Source organism: Nomascus leucogenys, chromosome 3 (assembly GCF_006542625.1).
Source record: "Nomascus leucogenys isolate Asia chromosome 3, Asia_NLE_v1, whole genome shotgun sequence".
Classification (NCBI taxonomy): Eukaryota; Metazoa; Chordata; class Mammalia; order Primates; family Hylobatidae; genus Nomascus; species Nomascus leucogenys.
Window position 1 is genome coordinate 72,014,248 of NC_044383.1, and position 17,849 is coordinate 72,032,096.

Sequence of the window (17,849 nt, forward strand, 5' to 3'; positions counted from 1 at the left end):
TTCATTCTACTCATACCACACATCTAGTTATGGAACGTCCAGAGTTCTTGAAGAAAATAAATGACTTTAGGAAGAGGTATTCATTTTTTAAGTTGCTCTGCCTCCAAATCTGAACAGTCACTGTAAATCATTCTTTTTTTTTTTTTTTTTTTTTTTTTGAGACAGAGTCTCACTCTGTTGCCCAGGCTGGAGTGCAGTGGCGCGATCTCGGCTCACTGCAAGCTCTGCCTCCCGGGTTCACGCCATTCTCCTGCCTCAGCCTCCCGAGTAGCTGGGACTACAGGTGCCCGCCAACACGCCCGGCTAATTTTTTGTATTTTTAGTAGAGACGGGTTTTCACCGTGTTAGCCAGGATGGTCTTGATCTCCTGACCTCGTGATCCGCCCGCCTCAGCCTCCCAAAGTGCTGGGATTACAGGCTTGAGCCACCGTGCCTGGCCTGTAAATCATTCTTAAGTCCAGATATGAGAACTTCTGCTGGAAAGTGGGACCCTCTGAGTGGGTGGTCAGAAAATACCCATGCTGATGAAATGACTTAGGCCCAAAGAACAAATACTTAAGGTGGGAGTGGAACCATATGAGCCTGCTCAGCTCTGCGTAAGTAATTCAAGAAACGGGAGGCTTCACCTTAAAAATAGTGTGCAAATGGCAGCTAGAGGTTTTGATAGGAAGTATGTTTGTTTCTTAGTGTTTACAAATATTAAGTACTCTTGATACAAAATATACTTTTAAACTTCATAACCTTTTTATAAAAGTTGTTGCAGCAAAATAATAGCCTCAGTTCTATGCATATATGGATTAGCTATAAAAAATGTCAATAAGATTGTACAAGGAAAATTAGAGAAAGGTACATTTAGGGTTTATTTTTTACACTTGGCCAGTAAAATAGGGTAAATCTTATTAGAATCTTTTAAAGAACTTTTTTTAAGTTTCCTAAACGTGTGTGTGTATTGTGCAGTGGTATAAGAAATGACTTTGAACCACTTTGCAATTGTAGATTCCCAACAATAAAATTGAAGATAAGCTCTTTGGTCTTTGATAGTTATTTCTTCTCTCACTCAAACACCTGCAACTAAAGACAATATGACTGAAGGAAAACTCTGACAGATTTTCACTGGTATCATTTCTCCTGATCATAAGCCACTTACCATCTGATGACACTCCATCCCCCCTCACACCCCTAAAATGAGAAGAAAAATGCATCCAATTTTTAAGTAGGAGAGAAAAGTGAGTGGTATTTTAAGAAAGACTATGAAATTTGGTGGCTTTGATATACAGAATCTGCTATAAAAATGGTTTTGAGGCCAGTACTGATTCCTACAAATAAAAACTTCCAAGTTAATGTTGAGGATTTTAATTTACCTGTACTGACTGTGTGCCTAAGATCTTCCTCAAGTATACTAATAACACAATGAGTTGGTTTTGTTATACCTCCATCAGTCAGACACGTTAAAACCATGTTAGCTGTCTTTGTTTGGGCTATTAGTCCATTCTCATGCTGCTAATAAGGACATACCCGAGACTGGGTAATTTATAAAGAAAAAGAGGCTTAATGGACTTACAGTTCCACATGGCTGGGGATGCCTCACAATCATGGCAGAAGGCGGAGAAGGAGCAAAGGCACATCTTACATGGAGGCAGGCAACAGGGTGTGTGAAGGGTAACTGCCCTTTATGAAACCATCTCATGAGACGTATTCACTATCATGAGAACAGCATGGGGAAGACCTGCCCCCATGATTCAATTACCTCACACCAGGTCCCTCCCATGACACATGAGGATTATGGGAGCTACAATTCAAGATGAAATTTGGGTGGGAACACAGCCAAACCATATCATTCTGCCCCGGCCCCTCCCACATATCATGTCCTCACATTTCAAAACCAACCATGCCTTCCCAACAGTACCCCAAAGTCTTAACTCATTCCAGCATTAACTCAAAAGCCCACATTCCAAAGTCTCATCTGAGACAAGGCAAATCCCTTCCACCTATGAGCCTGTAAAATCAAAAGCAAGCTAGTTACTTCCTAGATACAACTAGAGTACAGCCATTGGGTAAATACAGCCATTCCAAATGGGAGAAGTTGGCCAAAACAAAGGGGCTACAGGCCCCATGCAAGTCCAAAATCCAGCAGGGCAGTCAAATCTTAAAGCTACAAAATGACCTTCTTTGACTCCACATCTCACATCCAAGTCATGCTGATGCAAGAGGTGGGTTCCCACGGTCTTGAGCAGCTACGTCCCTGTGGCTTTTCAGGGTATAGCTGCCCCCACCCCGCCCCCGGCCTCCTGGTTGCTTTCATGAGCTGGCATTGACTGCCTGTGGCTTTTCCAGGCACATGGTACAAGCTGTTGGTGAATCTACCATTCTCACAGCCCCCTTCTCACAGCTCTTCTAATGGCTCCATTAGGCAGTGCCCCAGTGGGCCCTCTTCTCACAGCTCCATTAGGCAGTGTCCCAGTGGGAACTCTGTGTGTGGTGTCCAACCCCACATTTCCATTCAGCACTGCCCTAGCAGAGGCTCTCCATGAGGGCCCTGCCACCATGGTAAACTTCTGCCTGGACATCCAGGCATTTCCATATATCCTCTGAAATCTAGAAGGAGGTTCCCAAATCTCGATTCTTGATTTCTGTGCACCTGCAGGCTCAACACCACATGGAAGCTGCCAAGGCTTGGGGTTTGCACCCTCTGAATGCATGGCCCGAGCTGCATCTTGGCCCCCTTTAGCCACGGTTGGAGCTAAAGCAGCTGGGATGCAGGGCACCAAGTCCCTAGGCTGGACACAGCAGGGGGTGCCTGGACCTGGCCCAGGGAGCTATTTTTCCCTTCTAGGCCTCTGGGCCTGTGATGGTAGGGGCTGCCATGAAGGTCTCTGACACGCCCTGGAGACATTTTCCCCATTGTCTTGATGATCAGCATTTGGCTCCTCCTTACCTATGTGCATTTCGGCAGCAGGCCTGAATTTCTCCCCCCGAAAAATGGGTTTTTCTTTTCTATTGCATCATCAGGCTACAAATCTTCCAATTTTTTTTTTTTTTTGTATATGTGCTGCTGAAGTGAGCACAAATCTTCCAAACTTTTATGTTCTGCTTCTTCTTGAATGCTTTACCATCTAGAAGTTTCTTTTGCCAGATAACCTAAATCATCTCTCTCAAGTCCAAAGTTCCACAGATCTTTAGGGCAGGGGCAAAATGCCACCAGTCTCTTTGCTAAAGCATAGCTAGAATCACCTTTGCTCCAGTTCCCAGTAAGTTCCTCATCTCCATCTGAGACCTCCTCGGCCTGGACTTTTTGGTCATAACCATTCAACAAGTCTCTAGAAAGCTCCAAACTTTCCCACATCTTCCTGTCTTCTTCTGAGCCCTCCAGACTGTTCCAACCTCTGCCTGTTACCCAGTTCCAAAGTCACTTCCACATTTTCAGATATCTTAATAGCAATAACCCACTCTACTGGTACCAATTTACTGTATCAGTCCATTCTCACGGTGCTAATAAAGACATACCCAAGACTGGGTAATTTATAAAGAAAAAGAGGCTTAATGGACTCACAGTTCCACATGGCTGAGAAGGCCTCACTGTCATGGCAGGAGGTGAAGGAGGGGCAAAGGCATATGTTACATAACAGCAGACAAGAGAGTATATGTAGGGGAACTGCCCTTTATTTAACTGTCAGGTCTCGTGAGACTTTCACTATCACAAGAACAACATGGGAAAAACCCACCCCCATGATTCAATTACCTCCCACTGGGTCCCTCCCAAGACACATGGGGATTATGGGAGCTACAATTCAAGGTAAGATGTGGGTAGGGATAGAGCCAAACGGTATCAGGCTGCTATAGCAAAATACAATAGAATGGGTAGCTTATAAACAACAGAAATTTTATTTCTCACAGTTGTGGAGGCTGGAGAATCCAAAAGCAAGGCACTAGCAGATTTGGTGGCTGGTGAGGGCCTGCCTCCTGATTCATAGATGGCACCAACTGACTGCATCATCAGAAGATGAAAGAGGCCAGGCGACTTTGGGGCCTCATTTATAGGAAGCACTAATCCCATTCAGCACCCTCATGACTCAATTACCTCCCAAAGGCCCAAACTCCAACATCATCACATTGATGATCAGATTTCAACATACAGAGTTTGGGGAAAAATAAACATTCAGACCATAGCAGTAGCTGCCTTCAGCAGTGTGAGACAAGAGTAGGCTGGGTTTCTTAGAGGAAAGTTTAGGCTGCTAATAGGTGTCCTTCAGAAGAAGTTGCTACCTCTGTGAGGATGTAGTCCCATGGATGTTTGGTTTGGCAAGAAGCCATAACTGCTTGCCAAGATTAGGTAAAGGTTCCTGTATTCGTTTCCTGGGGCCACCACAACAAAGTACCACAAACTGGTTGGCTGAAATGACAGAAATGTATAATCTAACAGTTCTGGAGGCTAGAAGTCTGTGGTCAAGCTGGCAGTGTTGGTTTCTTCTGAGGGCAGTGGGAGAGAATCTGTTCCATGCCTCTTTCCTAGCACCAGGTAGCCTCTAGCCTAAGGCATCCTTGGCTTATATATGGTATTCTCTCCATGTCTTTACATCCTCTTCTTTTTTTACATGATTATATTTGTGTCCAAATTTCCCTTTTATAAGGCCATCAATAATACTGGATTAGTGCCCGCTCTATAATGACTTCATCTTAATTGTCTGCAAAAACCTCTTTACAGACAAGGTCACATTCATAGTTACTGGGGGGTTAGGATGGAAGTTCCCCCACACAAGACTTCAAGATCTTTTTGGAGGACACAATTCAACTGATTACCAGTCCTCAGTACAACTCCATAACCAGCTGCAGCAGCCCTGGGGCAACCTACAGCTCTGTGTCCTATATACTTTGTAAATGAGAGGTTATAATTCCTGGTGTTGTTTTTTTTGTTTTTTGCTGATAAAATCGAAGACATTTTAAGCTCCTTTACCTCCTATACAGCAAAAGGAACCAGTTTTGTTATCCAATGCAATCAAAGAAGGAGCTTTGGAGTTTTATAATAAATTGGGAGGATCTCAAATTTCTAGTGAGTAGTGCTTCTGAGGCCTCTAAGAACCTAAGTTAAATACTTCATGAAAGACATTGTTAACAAATAAGCTAGCTAGAATCTAAAAATAATTAACTCTAATCCATGACAAGGATGGCTGGCATATTAGTTACAATAGTGAAAATTATATTAGGCTCATTATTCATTAGGATACTTGGTTGGAAAAAAATATATTCTGTAAACAGAGACATTATCAGAAGGGTATTAGCTTGCTCCCCAAATCAAGCAACTTGGAAAGCTATCCTAGAAAATGGACAGCAAGGTAAGTGAGGCATGGCTAAAATTCCACCACAAGAACAGTCTTAGTACACAGCCCTGGTGCTGCAGGTCCCAGACTAAGGCTGGAGAGCTGCTGGGTTCACCACAGCTAAAACCCAGGACATTAGACTATTCTTGTGCCTTGGTTTGTTGCCTACATAGAGACGGGAACATCTAAATTGCTGAGCCTGGTTCAAGTCCAAATTTATAAAGATAGAAGGCTGACTGAGGAATGAACTCCAACCTTTTGGTTTCTGATACAGTTTGGATATGTGTCCCCACCCAAATCTCATGTTGAATTATAATCCTGAGCATTGGAGGTGGGGCCTAGTAGGAGGTGACTAGATTATGGAGGTAGATTTCTCATAAATGGTTTAGTACCATCCCCTTGGTACTATTCTAGTGACAGTTAAGTTCTCATGAAAACTGGTCATTTCAAAGTGTGTGGCAACTCCCTGCTCTCTCTCTCTTGCTCCTGCTCTGGCCATGTGATGTGTCTGCTCCCCCTTTGCCTTCCGTCATGATTGTAAGTTTCTTGAGACCTCCCCAGAAGCAAAGCAGATGCCACCACCATACTTCCTGTACCGTCTGCATAACCGTGAGCCAACTAAACCCCTTTTCTTTATCAATTACCCAGAAATGGCCCCTATGAAAATGAATATGAATTCATGTACAAAAACATGCAAAAAAATGTTAAAAACAAAAAAAAATTACCTTCTAAGTGTTTCTTAAAAACTACACTTTAACCTTCCCCCTCCAATAATATATATTCACTTGTGAGTATCCAGATTTTCATGAAAGTCAAAAATGTCAGAGAAGTAAACAAAATAACCTTTTCTTTTGGTAAGACAAATCATTAAATAATCTGTAAGCATGTGAGTAATGAAATCAGCCCCTAAAATATTTCTAAGTATTATTTTATAGCAATAAATAAATACAGCTAATCGAATTTTTAACTGAGCTTGATGTTCTTAATTGGATGTTGATTCTTTGTTCAGCTCTAAACTCCACAGATGAAGTAAGGAAGGCTATACATTTGAAGGATAAACATATGTTTTATTTTACTGGTAAAATCACAATGCACAGACTTTATATTATTAGCATTAACACAAACAGTGCTCCTGAAAATTTCAATAACTCATCACATTGTGAAACTGTGATTATGTGATCACAAATTTTGTGTCACACTAAGAAATACAAATAGCATCATTCCTGCTCATTTACAACACAGATGTATCATTAATCTGCTTAAGTCTTCTTCACCTAGCCTTGCCTTATTCCTCAATGAAAATCTATCTCTGAGGCCAGGCAGGGTGGCTCATGCTTATAATCCCAGCACTTTGGGAGGCTGAGATGGGCAGATCACAAGGTCAGGAGTTCGAGACCAGCCTGACCAACATGGTGAAACCCCTTCTCTACTAAAAATACAAAAATTACCCACGGGTGGTAGTGGGCGCCTATAGTCCCAGCTACTCAGAGGGCTGAGGCAGGAGAATCGCTTGAACCCGGGAGGCGGAGGTTGCAGTGAGCCGAGATCACGCCACTGCACTCCAGCCTGGGCAACAGAGTGAGACTATCTCAAAAAAAAAAAAAAAAAAAAAGAAAAAGAAAAATCTATCTCTAGGTAAAACTATCTCTTTGTGAAAAATATCCCATCTACTACCGGAAAATAAAAGTGATAATGAACAAACTAGTAATGTAACTTCAGTAACTGCTGTTCTCTAGAACTACAGCACTGATAATGCAGGCTGCTGGTCCCTTGATTATCTGATCACTGCTTAAAATTCTACCCATCCCCATCCTATTCAGGAAAGCCCACAACATGCAAATGAGTGAGAGTAGCATTAACTTTTTGATGCTTTTGTAATAATACCTAGCCTGAAACACAAACATATTGTACAGCTGTACAAAAGTATTTTTTTACTATATTTTATAAGCTTTTTTTCTATTTTTAAATTTATTTTTCTTTAATTAATTTCTTTAGAGAGAGGGTCTCACTCTGTTGGCCAAGGTAGAGTGCAATGGCACAATCACTGCTCATTGAAGCCTCGACCTCCCAGGCTCAAGTAATCCTCTCAGCTCAGCCTCATGAGTAGCTGGGACTACAGTGATGTGCCACCATGTCTGGCTAATTTTCCTCTTTTTTTTTGCAGAGAAAGGGTGTCACTATGTTTCCCAGGCTGGTCTCAAACTCCTGGGCTCAAGGGATCCTCCCACCTCAGCCTCACACCTGCGAATCCACCAACTTGGGAGGCTGAGGCAGGAGGATCCCTTGAGCCCAGGAGTTTGAGGCTGCAGTGAGCTGCAATCACGCCTCTGCACTCCAGCCTCGATAACAAAGTGAGACCCCGTCTCATAAAAGTTTAAAAAACAAAAAACTAAGACACATACACACTAGCGTAAGCCTACAAAGGGAAAGGATCATCAACATCACTGTCTTCCACCTCCACATCTTATGCCACTGAAGGTATTCAGGGGCAGTAACATGCATGGGGCTGTCCTCTCTTAAGATAACAATGTTTTCTTCTGGAATTCCTCCTGAAAAACCTACCTCAAGCTGTTTTATAGTCAACTCTTTTTTTATAAGTAGAAGGAGTACACCCTAAAGTAATGCTAAAAAGTACAGTAAATATATAAGCCAGTAACATAGTGGTTTATTATCAATTTTATGTGACTAGAAATACGGTAGGTTTAGTTTGCACTAGCATCACCACAAATGTTGTTCTATGACATTAAGCTGGCTACATCACCAAGCGACAAGAATTTTTCAGCTCCATTACAATCTTAGGGGGCCACTGTCATATATGCAATCCATCATTGACTAAAACATCATTATGAGGCACATGACTATGCTGTTTTTTCCTATAAATACATACCTATAAAATTTCATGTAAAATTAGGCACAGTAAGAGATTAACAAAATAGAACGATTACAATGACATACTACAACAAAAATTTATGTGAGTGTGGTCTTACACTGTACTCACCTATTTTCAGACCTTGGTTGACCTTGGGTAACTGAAACCTTGGAAAGCAAAACTGCAGGGGAAGGGAAAGCATCAGGAAGAATAAAGGAGTACTATTGTACAGTGGACTAAGAAGACATATTCATTTGTTTCTTCATTCAGTCAGTCATTTTTTATTCTCATGTTGATTGTATCTGAAATTATAACTGGTACATATGTCATTATACAGTCTGCTAAGAACAACAGTGGGCAAATTAGACTTCTGTTTATACTTCTATTGTAAAAATATAACATTTTTTAGGAAGTCAATAAATGGTAATTTAAATGCTTTCAATCATTTCACAGGATCTTCTAATATGCAACTATTACCCGCAGCAAACTAACGCAGGAAGAGAAAACCAAATACTGCATGTTCTCACAAGTGGGAGCTGAACAAGGAAAACACATGGACACATGGCAGGGAAAACACACACTGGGGCCTGTGGCGGGGGGCTAGGAGGTGGCAGGGGGAGGGAGAGCATCAGGAAGAATAGTTAATGGATGCTGGGCTTAATACCTAGGTGATGGGTTGATCTGTGCTGCAAACCACCATGGCACACGTTTACCTATGTAACAAACCCACACATCCTGCACATGTACCCTGGAACTTAAAAGTTGAAGAAAAAAACACTTAATACTTTTAACACAATCTTACAATGTTCTTTATAAATTTCAAAGTGTTTTCACATATATTTCAGTGCATTGTATCTCCCCTAACCAGAAAAACTGACAGCTCTGTTTATGTAAACACATTTAAAAATGTGTTCTTCATGAAGCTCATACACTAGAGGACACACACGAAAATGAATAGAAAGGAATGTGCAAAGTAAATTTTTGAAATAAACCAGGAAGGATACTTTTTAAAGGGATCCAGAGAGTGACTACATCTGAAAACAAGTTCCTTTCATGGTGCAACAATGATAAGAACATGCAGACTAGAGATATTAAGTTCAAATTCTAATTTTATCACTCTTTCAAGCTCCCATATCCTCACCTATAAAATAGAAGAAATGCCACCTCAGAGTTGCTGTGATGATGTATATAAAATGCCTGGCAAATTAAATAGGGATTGCATTTTAGTTCCTTTCCCCTTTCATAGTGTGATTTATTAATTTTACATGTACAGACTCATTTGTTTCTTCATTCAGTCTTTTATACATAACATCTTCTTTAAATGGAGCTCACCTATTGTTATGGATTGAACTATATCCTAAAATTCATATGCTGAAACCATAAATCCCAAAAATCCACTTGCCTCAATTGTTTATATGAGCTTTGGGAATATACTGATAGTTACAGACAATTCAGTGAAACTTAGAGGCAACCACACAATCAAGAGTATCTATAAGTATTCAGTTTTCAAACCGAACAGGGCTACAACCTGTCAGACACCCAGGAAGAGTAAGGAGAAATCCCTTATTATTAAAAACTCATATAGGATGTTTTATTTATAGATACACAGTTAACTATGTACAAAATAAAAAAAAGAAAACCAATCTACTAAAATATATTAACTCTAAATAAGAAAATCAGATCTTATTCCTGTTTCTCCATACTAGGCATAATTATTTTCAAAGCTATACAATACGAAGTTTATCAGTCTTATCTGTTTGCCCCAACATCATTATGAATTTTCTCTTTTAAAAATGGCAATAACAAGTGACGTATGTTCTAATAAAATTTGGATCACAGCTAGCAAATGAAAGGCTATGAGACTCAATCACTTTTAATCATTATTAAGTTTGTGTTAGTCTTTATTAAAAACAAAAATAATTAAAATTTCAGACAGCAATGTACATAATATATATAAGAATATACCCAAAAAAGTAAATTTCTACCACCCTAGCACAGCAGAAATTTCAATGGGTTATTCTATACCAAATCCAAGTGTTTACATCCAAGATGTCACAGAGGTAACTTCCTTTTGTACCTAAAGTAAAAATAAATCCATTTAATAGAAGACAAGATGACACAGGTTCATTTGTAAATTGCCTAACAGCTCTAGTGTATTAAAATTCTAACCTAAGACATACATATATTGTAAGCCAAAATAAATTGGCTGGCATATGGAGCAAGTAATATCTAGACACGAGAAAAAAGGCAACATTTAATGACAGACCTTATGAAGTTTCAAACAGAGCTAAAGGTTTCCTGTTGTTGATTCCCATGAAAATTAAACATATAAAGTCTGTAACTGCCACTCTGTTTTAATATGCACTTAATATCACAATAACGTGAAAGTTTTTTTTTTTTTTTTTGAGATGGAGTCTCACTCTGTCACCGAGGCTGGAGTCTTAATGGCACGATCTCGGCTCACTGCAACCTCCGCCTCCCAGGTTCAAGCGATTCTCCTGTGTCAGCCTCCCGAATAGGTGGGATTACAGGCACCTGCCACCACGCCCAACTAATTTTTTGTATTTTTAGTAGAGATGGGGTTTCACCATGTTAGCTAGGATAGTCTTGATCCCCTGACCTTGTGATCCCCCCACCTCGGCCTCCCAGAATGCTGGGATTACAGACGTGAGCCACCGTGCCAAGCCAACTTGGAAGTTTATAATAGGTAAATAGCCCAAATCTGGTTTCCTCTACTCTACAAAAGTCACACTTCATTGCAATACCACAGCACTGAACAATAGTTGTTTCATCCAATCAAAAGGATTAGTCAAAAAATAAGACAGAAAATAATGATTTAAACCTTTGCTCAAAACTCAAAATCCTCAAGATTCAACACAATAATAACATGACCATGCTCTAATTTTAGTTCATTTTGTGCTTGGGTTTATATAAAACTTGCTTCAAAAATACTCTAGTTTCTGACTTACACAGCATACAGTGGTGCAGATGATAACACTGAGCTTGGCCTATTCTAGTGGTAGGACTTACACTCACTTCTTCCCCTGGAAAGACTATATAGGGTCCCTAGCTACTTGTAATTAAAAAGGGATGAAGTCAAAGCAGAAGCTATTCAATAGCTGTCCCCCAGAATTGTTTGGGCATGTTTAATAAAGAAAATACAAAAGGCAATTTGCTGAGGTTAATTTTTTAAAGAACCACAGAGAACACAGACAAGGGTTTTCTTACATTTATGTCCCTAATTAAAATAAATGTCAGCATATCATTAAGAAAATAATGAATAAAATTACTGCTTTTCAGTTACCTTATTGAGCTCTGGAAACAGTTCCTGTATCACAATGTCCAATAAAACATAAGTCAGCTAAAGCACCAAAAAAAAAATAATAATAATAAATGTTAAGGCACTAAACACAAAAACCATAAAAAAGATAAAGACAAAATTAAAGATGGTGGTTACCTCTAAGTGGGAAGGCAAGGAATGGGACTAATAATATAAAACAAGCACAAAAGTAGCCTCAGTAGTATCAATAATGTTCTATTCTCAAAATAGGTAATAAGTACACATGTGTTTGCAGGAGGACACTTCATTATGCCTCATTAATTCATTTTTATGTTAAATATTTTAATTTTTAGAAAAACAACACAAAATCACAACTGTACTGAGATCTCAACAGAATATATAAAGCTTATATATAGTTTACATAAACCATGAACATAAAAATGTTAACTGGTTATTCTATATCACTTGAATAATGGAATTATCCATTTTTAATTTTTTACTGTATTTCATGAATTTTCTATTCCAAATTTTCTACAATTACTGTATATTAATTTTAAATCAAAATAATTCATCTTATTAAGAAAAAACTGAAACAAAAAGAGTAACTCAAATAAAACTTTTTTTCTATCTGAATGTTTAAAATTACATTGCCTTGGTTTAGTATAGTGTCATTTATACAACTAATGAGTTACCAGACACCTTACTACTATGTCATTCACCAAACCTAGCCAACATGAGTTTGCCAGCTTTAATGAGCTTTACCTGCTTGTTGAGTACTGGCTGCTGTAAGCCATCAAACAGAAGTCTGATGCTTTCATACTTGGTTTCTTCACCAATACACTTGACTAACAGATCTAAACAAAAAGGCCAAATGTGAAATAATTTTATATTATAAAGTGACTCACCATTAACTGGATCATAAAGCAAAATCACCACCCTGTTTCCCAGATATTAGGCAAAAACTGCAAATCAGTACTCCCCAAACCAGTGTTTCTATAAGAGGCTCCTGGACAAGAGGTTTCTATGGTCAAGTTGACAAATGCAGTATCATGTATCCCACTTTTGGAGATGCACAATGCATAAGGCATAATGCAAACTCTGAGAAATGCTGCAGTAAAAAAAAAAAAAAATCTGCTCGTTGGAAAATAATACTTATTGTATTACCCCACTAAGGGAAAACAAAACAAATTAAACCCTAAAATGATGTTTGCACATCTGTACATACATGTATAGAAATGCACGGAAAAATCTAAGGATCAACACTCAATGTAGGATAAGCCGACTTCTACACAGTGGGCAGAAGATAGCTTCTACTTTTTATTCTATATATTTTCATAGTGCTCTTAATATCAGAAAAAAAAGTTTAATTTTTAAGGCAGACTTTTCTCAGTGAATAAGAACACCTAATTTCTGGACTTTTGCATAAGTTACTATTAACCATCTTACAAACCAATCATTTTGGGAAATATAACAAATATTTAAACACTTATTTAGGGTCCAACAAGTTCAGATTTGTGTCTGGCTGCATAGATGTCATGTACCACTGATATCAATCCTGTTACCAAGAAAAGTCAATCCTTATTAAGATCTCCACTGAATGTTTTCCCCAAGCAGAAAAAAGTTATTCTTATATAAACGAGATACTCAAATATTTATCCCTTTTCCCCTATCATAACTAAACTCCTAGTGTTAGTCATAAAAAATTCTAATGCTAGGAGACAAGGCCAAATTTAATTTACAATAGGCACAGTACATCCTTGGTATTTTCAAGATATGTGGCCCAATACAAATCTTTGTTAATCCTCAAACTCACCAATACTACAGGGAATTCCCCAATTAATACGCATGAAACTAATGAACAAATATACGTTAATTCTTTCAGATCCTTCAGGTGTCACTAAGTAAGAAATGAGGAGCAGAGGATAACAGAAAGGAATGGTAAGCTTATTCAAAAGCTAAGTTACTCTCCCAAACGGGAGTCTTAAAGTGAATGTGGTTTGAATTTGTGCTTCAGCAAATCTCTGGCTCTCCATGTTGTTTCTGAGTATCAAAGCTGAGACTGTTGAAAGTATGAATGCTAAGGGTCATTATATCAGAAAACAGCTAAAAAAAAATTATTTCATCATTTGCCTACAGAAAATTTACTCAAAAACAGCTTATGTTCACTTTTATATTCAGAGCAGATATTTAAGTTAATTACTTTCACAAGGAACAGCAGAATCATTCTAAGGCTAGTTCCTCAGTATTAAGAATTCTCTAAGGTTCTGTCCTAAGACCTCTTCTCTTTTTAAAATAGACTTTATTTTTTAAAGTAGTTTTGTGTTCACAATGAAACTGAGCAGAAGGAAGAGATTTCGCATATGTTCCCTGTTTCGTCTCCCCCACTATCAACATCCCCAACAAGAGTGTACATTTGTTACAACTGATGAACACACATTGGTACATCATTATTACCCAGAGTCCATAATTTACATTGGAGTTCGTTCTTGGTGTTGTACATTCTGTGGGTTTGGACAAATAGATAATGATATGTAACCATCATTATAGAGTAGTTTCATTGCCCCAAAAAATCCTCTGTGCTTTGTCTATTCATCCCTCCCTCCCCTCCAATCCACTGTCTTCTTAGTTTTGCCTTTTCCAAAACATCAGATAGTTGAAATTATACAGCATGCAATCTTTTCAGATTGACTTCTTTCTCTTAGTAAGATGAATTTCAGGCTCCTCCATGACTTTTTATGATGTGACAGCTCATTTCTTTATAGCACTGAATAATATCCCATTGTCTAGAAGTATGAGTTTAGTTATCCATTCACCTAAATAATGAACACCTTGGTTGTTTCCAAGTTTTGGCAATTCTGAAGTTGCTATAAACATTCATGTGCAGGTTTCTGGGTGGGCATGTTTTCAACTGCAACAAACAAATATCAACAAACGTAATTGCCAGATCTCATGGTAAGAGTGTGCTTAGTTTTGTAAGAAACTGCTCACCTGTCTTCCAAAGTGGCTGTACCATTTTGCATGCCCACCAGCAATGAATGAGAATTCCACATGTTCACCAGCAAATGGTGGTGGCAGTGTTCTGGATCTGGGCCATTCTAACAGGTGTGTGGTGGTATCTCACTGTTTTAAATGTGCATTTCCTTGATGACATATGATGTAGAACATCTTTTCATATGTTTATGTGTAATCTTCTTTGGTGACATGTCAAGATATTTGGCCAATTTTAAAATCAGGTTGTTTGTGTTCTTATTGTTAAATTTCAGGATTTCTTTGTACATTTTTGTTAACAGTCCTTTATCTGATATGTCTTTTGCAAATATTTTCTCCCGGTCTGTGGCTTCTCTTTTCATTCTTTATAGTGTCTTTCACAAAGCAAAATTTTTAATTTTAATGAAGTAAAGATTATCAATTATTTCTTCCATGGTTCATGCCTTTGGTGTTGCAACTAAGAAGTCATCGCCAAACAGAAGGTCATCTACATTTTCTCCCATGTTATCCTCTAAGTTTTACTGTTTTGCTTTTTACAGTTAGGTCTAAAATGGATTTCTTTTTGGTTTTTGAGACAGAGTTACGCTGTCACCCAGGCTGGAGTGCAATGGCGCTATCTCAGCGCACTACAACTTCTGCCTCCCAAGTTCAAGCAATTCTCCTGCCTCAGCTTCCCGAATGGCTAGGATTACAGGTGCCTGCCACCATGCCTGTCTAATTTTTGTAGTTTTAGTAGAGATGGGGCTTCACCATCTTGGGCCAGGCTGGTCTGGAATTCCTGACCTCAGGTGATCCGCACACCACAGCCTCCCAAAGTGCTGGGATTACAGGTGTGAGCCACCATGCCCAGTCTATAATTGATTTTGAGTTTAGTTTTTGTGAAGGGTGTAAGGTCTGTGTTTAGATTTTTTTCCTTTTTTTTGGCAGGTGGATGTCCAGTTGTTCCAGCAGCATCTGTTGAAAAGACTATCCTTTCTTCATTGAATTGCCTTTGCAGCTTTGTTAAAGATGAGTTAACATTATTTATGTGGGTCTATATCTGGGCTCTCTATTCAGTTCCATCCATCCATTTGTCTGTTCTTTTGCTAATATCACACTTTCTTGATTACTGTAGCTTTACAGTATGCCTTGAAGAAAAGTAGTGTCAATCCTGTGACTTTGTTGTTCTCAATCAATATTGAGTTGGCTATTCTGGGTCTTTTTGCCTCTCCATATAAACTTTAAAATGTTTGTCAGTACCCACAGAACAACTTACTGGGATTTGGATTGGGACTGCGTTGAATCTAGATGAAGTTCAGAAGAACGGACATCTTGAAAACAGAGTATTCCTATCCACAAACATAAAATCTCTCTCCATTTATTTAGTTCTTTGATTTCTTTAAAGTTTTACAGTTTTTCTCATATAAATCTTGTGCATGTTTTGTTAGATTACTACCCAAGTATTTCACTTTTGGGGGTGACAATGCAAACGGTATTTTTGTTAATTTCAAATACCACTTGCTCATTGATGATATACAGGAAAAGTAATTGAATTTTGTGTATTAACCTTATATCCTACAACCCTGCTAAAATTGCTTATTATTTCCAGGAGTGTTTTTGTCAATTTTTGGATATTCTACATAGACAATCATATCATCTGTGAACAAAGACAGTTTTATTTCTTTCTTCCCAATCAGTATGCTCTTTATTTCCTTTTCTTGTCTCACTGCACTAACTAGGACTTCCAGTACAATGTTGAAAGCAGTAGTGAGAGCATGCCTTGTTCCTCATCTTAGTGGGATAGCTTTTAAGTTTTTCATCGAGTGTGATGTTAGCTATAGGTGTTTTTGCAGATATTCTTTATCAAGCTGAGGATGTTCCCCTCTCTTCCTAGTTTGCTGAGATCATAAGTGGGTGTTAGATTTTGTCAAATGCTTTTTCTGCATCTACTGTTATGATCATGATTTTTCTTTAGCCTGCTGATGTGATGGACTACCTTAATTGACTTTTGAATGAATGCTGAACCAACCTTGAATACCTGGGATAAATCCCACTTGGTGTATAATTCTAACATCCCTGCCATATCTGACTCTGGTTCTGATACTTGCTCTTTCCTGTCAAACTGTTTTTTCTTGCCTTTAATATGTCTTGTAATTTTTTTCTTGATAGCTGGACATGACGCACAAGTTAAGAGGAACTGCTGCAAACAGGCCTTTAGTAACGTGGCGATAAAATATGGAGGGAGAGGAAGGGTTCTATAGTCCTAAGAGGGGGTCTCAATACATCTTTTAGTGAGCTTGTACCACTGAACTGTGAACTTCACACATGTTTCTCAGGCCCCTCTGACCCCCTTGCATAGGACAAGATGGCTAGAGTGGATTGGAGTTGGGTATTTCCCTTCTTCCATGTGGAAGGCCAGGGCTGGCTAGAGTTGGTTCTTTCCCTTCCATCCGGTCAGTCAGGCTCTGGTTAGTTTCTCCTGAGGGTAGGGACTTGTCAAGAACAGAATGCCCTAACTGATGTATTTCAGAATGGTTCCCTTCTGGCCCCCCTGCCGAAGCACATGGGGATTTTTCTCCAATATTCACTGTGGGATCTTGGTCAAGGCCCTGGAAGTAAAACAAAAAAAGTGTGGATGGGCTGGGCACGGTGGCTCACGCTTGTAACCCCAGCACTTTTGAAGGCCGAGATGGGTGGATCACCTGAGGTCAGGAGTTCGAGACCAGCCTGACCAACAAGGTGAAACCTCATCTCTACTAAAAATACAAAAATTAGCCAGGCGTGGTGGTGCAGGACTGTAGTCCCAGCTACTCGGGAGGCTGAGACAGGAGGCTTGCTTGAACCCAGGAAGCGGAGGTTGCAGTGAGCCAAGATCGTGCCACTTCACTCCAGCCTTGGCGACACAGCGGGACTCTACCTCAAAAAAAAAAAAAAAAATGTGGATGGGTAACCCCATGACTTGGTTCCCCTGGAGTTTTAATCTCTTAAAAAGAGATTTAAACGGCTGTAGCAATTTGTCAGTTATAGTTCAGGCTTCCCTAGCTCAGCACTGGCTTCTCCAGGGGTTTTGAGTTCATGGGTTTCTGCTGCACCTAGCTATGATTCTCTCTAATCTGGGGGACAGTGGCTTGCCATATGACCTCACTCTCTGGTGAATCTAAGAGTTGTTTAGTTTTTTTTAGTTCATTCAGCTTTTTGCTTGTTACTAGGATGGAGTGATGATGGCCAGGTTCTTATGTGCCAGACCAGAAACTGGAAATCACCCTTTTCTCTTCCTACTCCATACTTTCTCCCTATGCTTTAGTATCTACTCACACATGGCTCCCATATCTCTGCTAATCTATCCTATACCACCTTTTCTACAACTTTTGAACCTCGATGTCCACGTGTTTAACAGACACTTCCTCCTGAGTAATTT

General features: G+C 39.2%; 1 protein-coding gene across 4 annotated transcripts in view; it reads right to left on the reverse strand.

The window, feature by feature from the left end:
• Positions 1-9,747: 9,747 nt before the first annotated feature.
• The window catches only part of SNX14 (sorting nexin 14), an 87,489-nt gene continuing 79,387 nt past the window's right edge, over positions 9,748-17,849 (reverse strand). For 3 of the 4 annotated variants that reach the window (XM_030809443.1, XM_030809445.1, XM_003258297.3), the window contains exons 27-29: positions 12,227-12,318; positions 11,489-11,545; positions 10,052-10,261 (exon numbers count right to left, since the gene is read on the reverse strand). In XM_030809443.1, coding sequence (XP_030665303.1) covers positions 10,223-10,261; positions 11,489-11,545; positions 12,227-12,318 — 188 coding nt within the window. In that variant the 3' untranslated portion in view covers positions 10,052-10,222. Of the gene's footprint in view, positions 10,262-11,488; positions 11,546-12,226; positions 12,319-17,849 lie in introns of all 4 variants that reach the window. The other variant, XM_030809444.1, reaches the window with a different exon arrangement.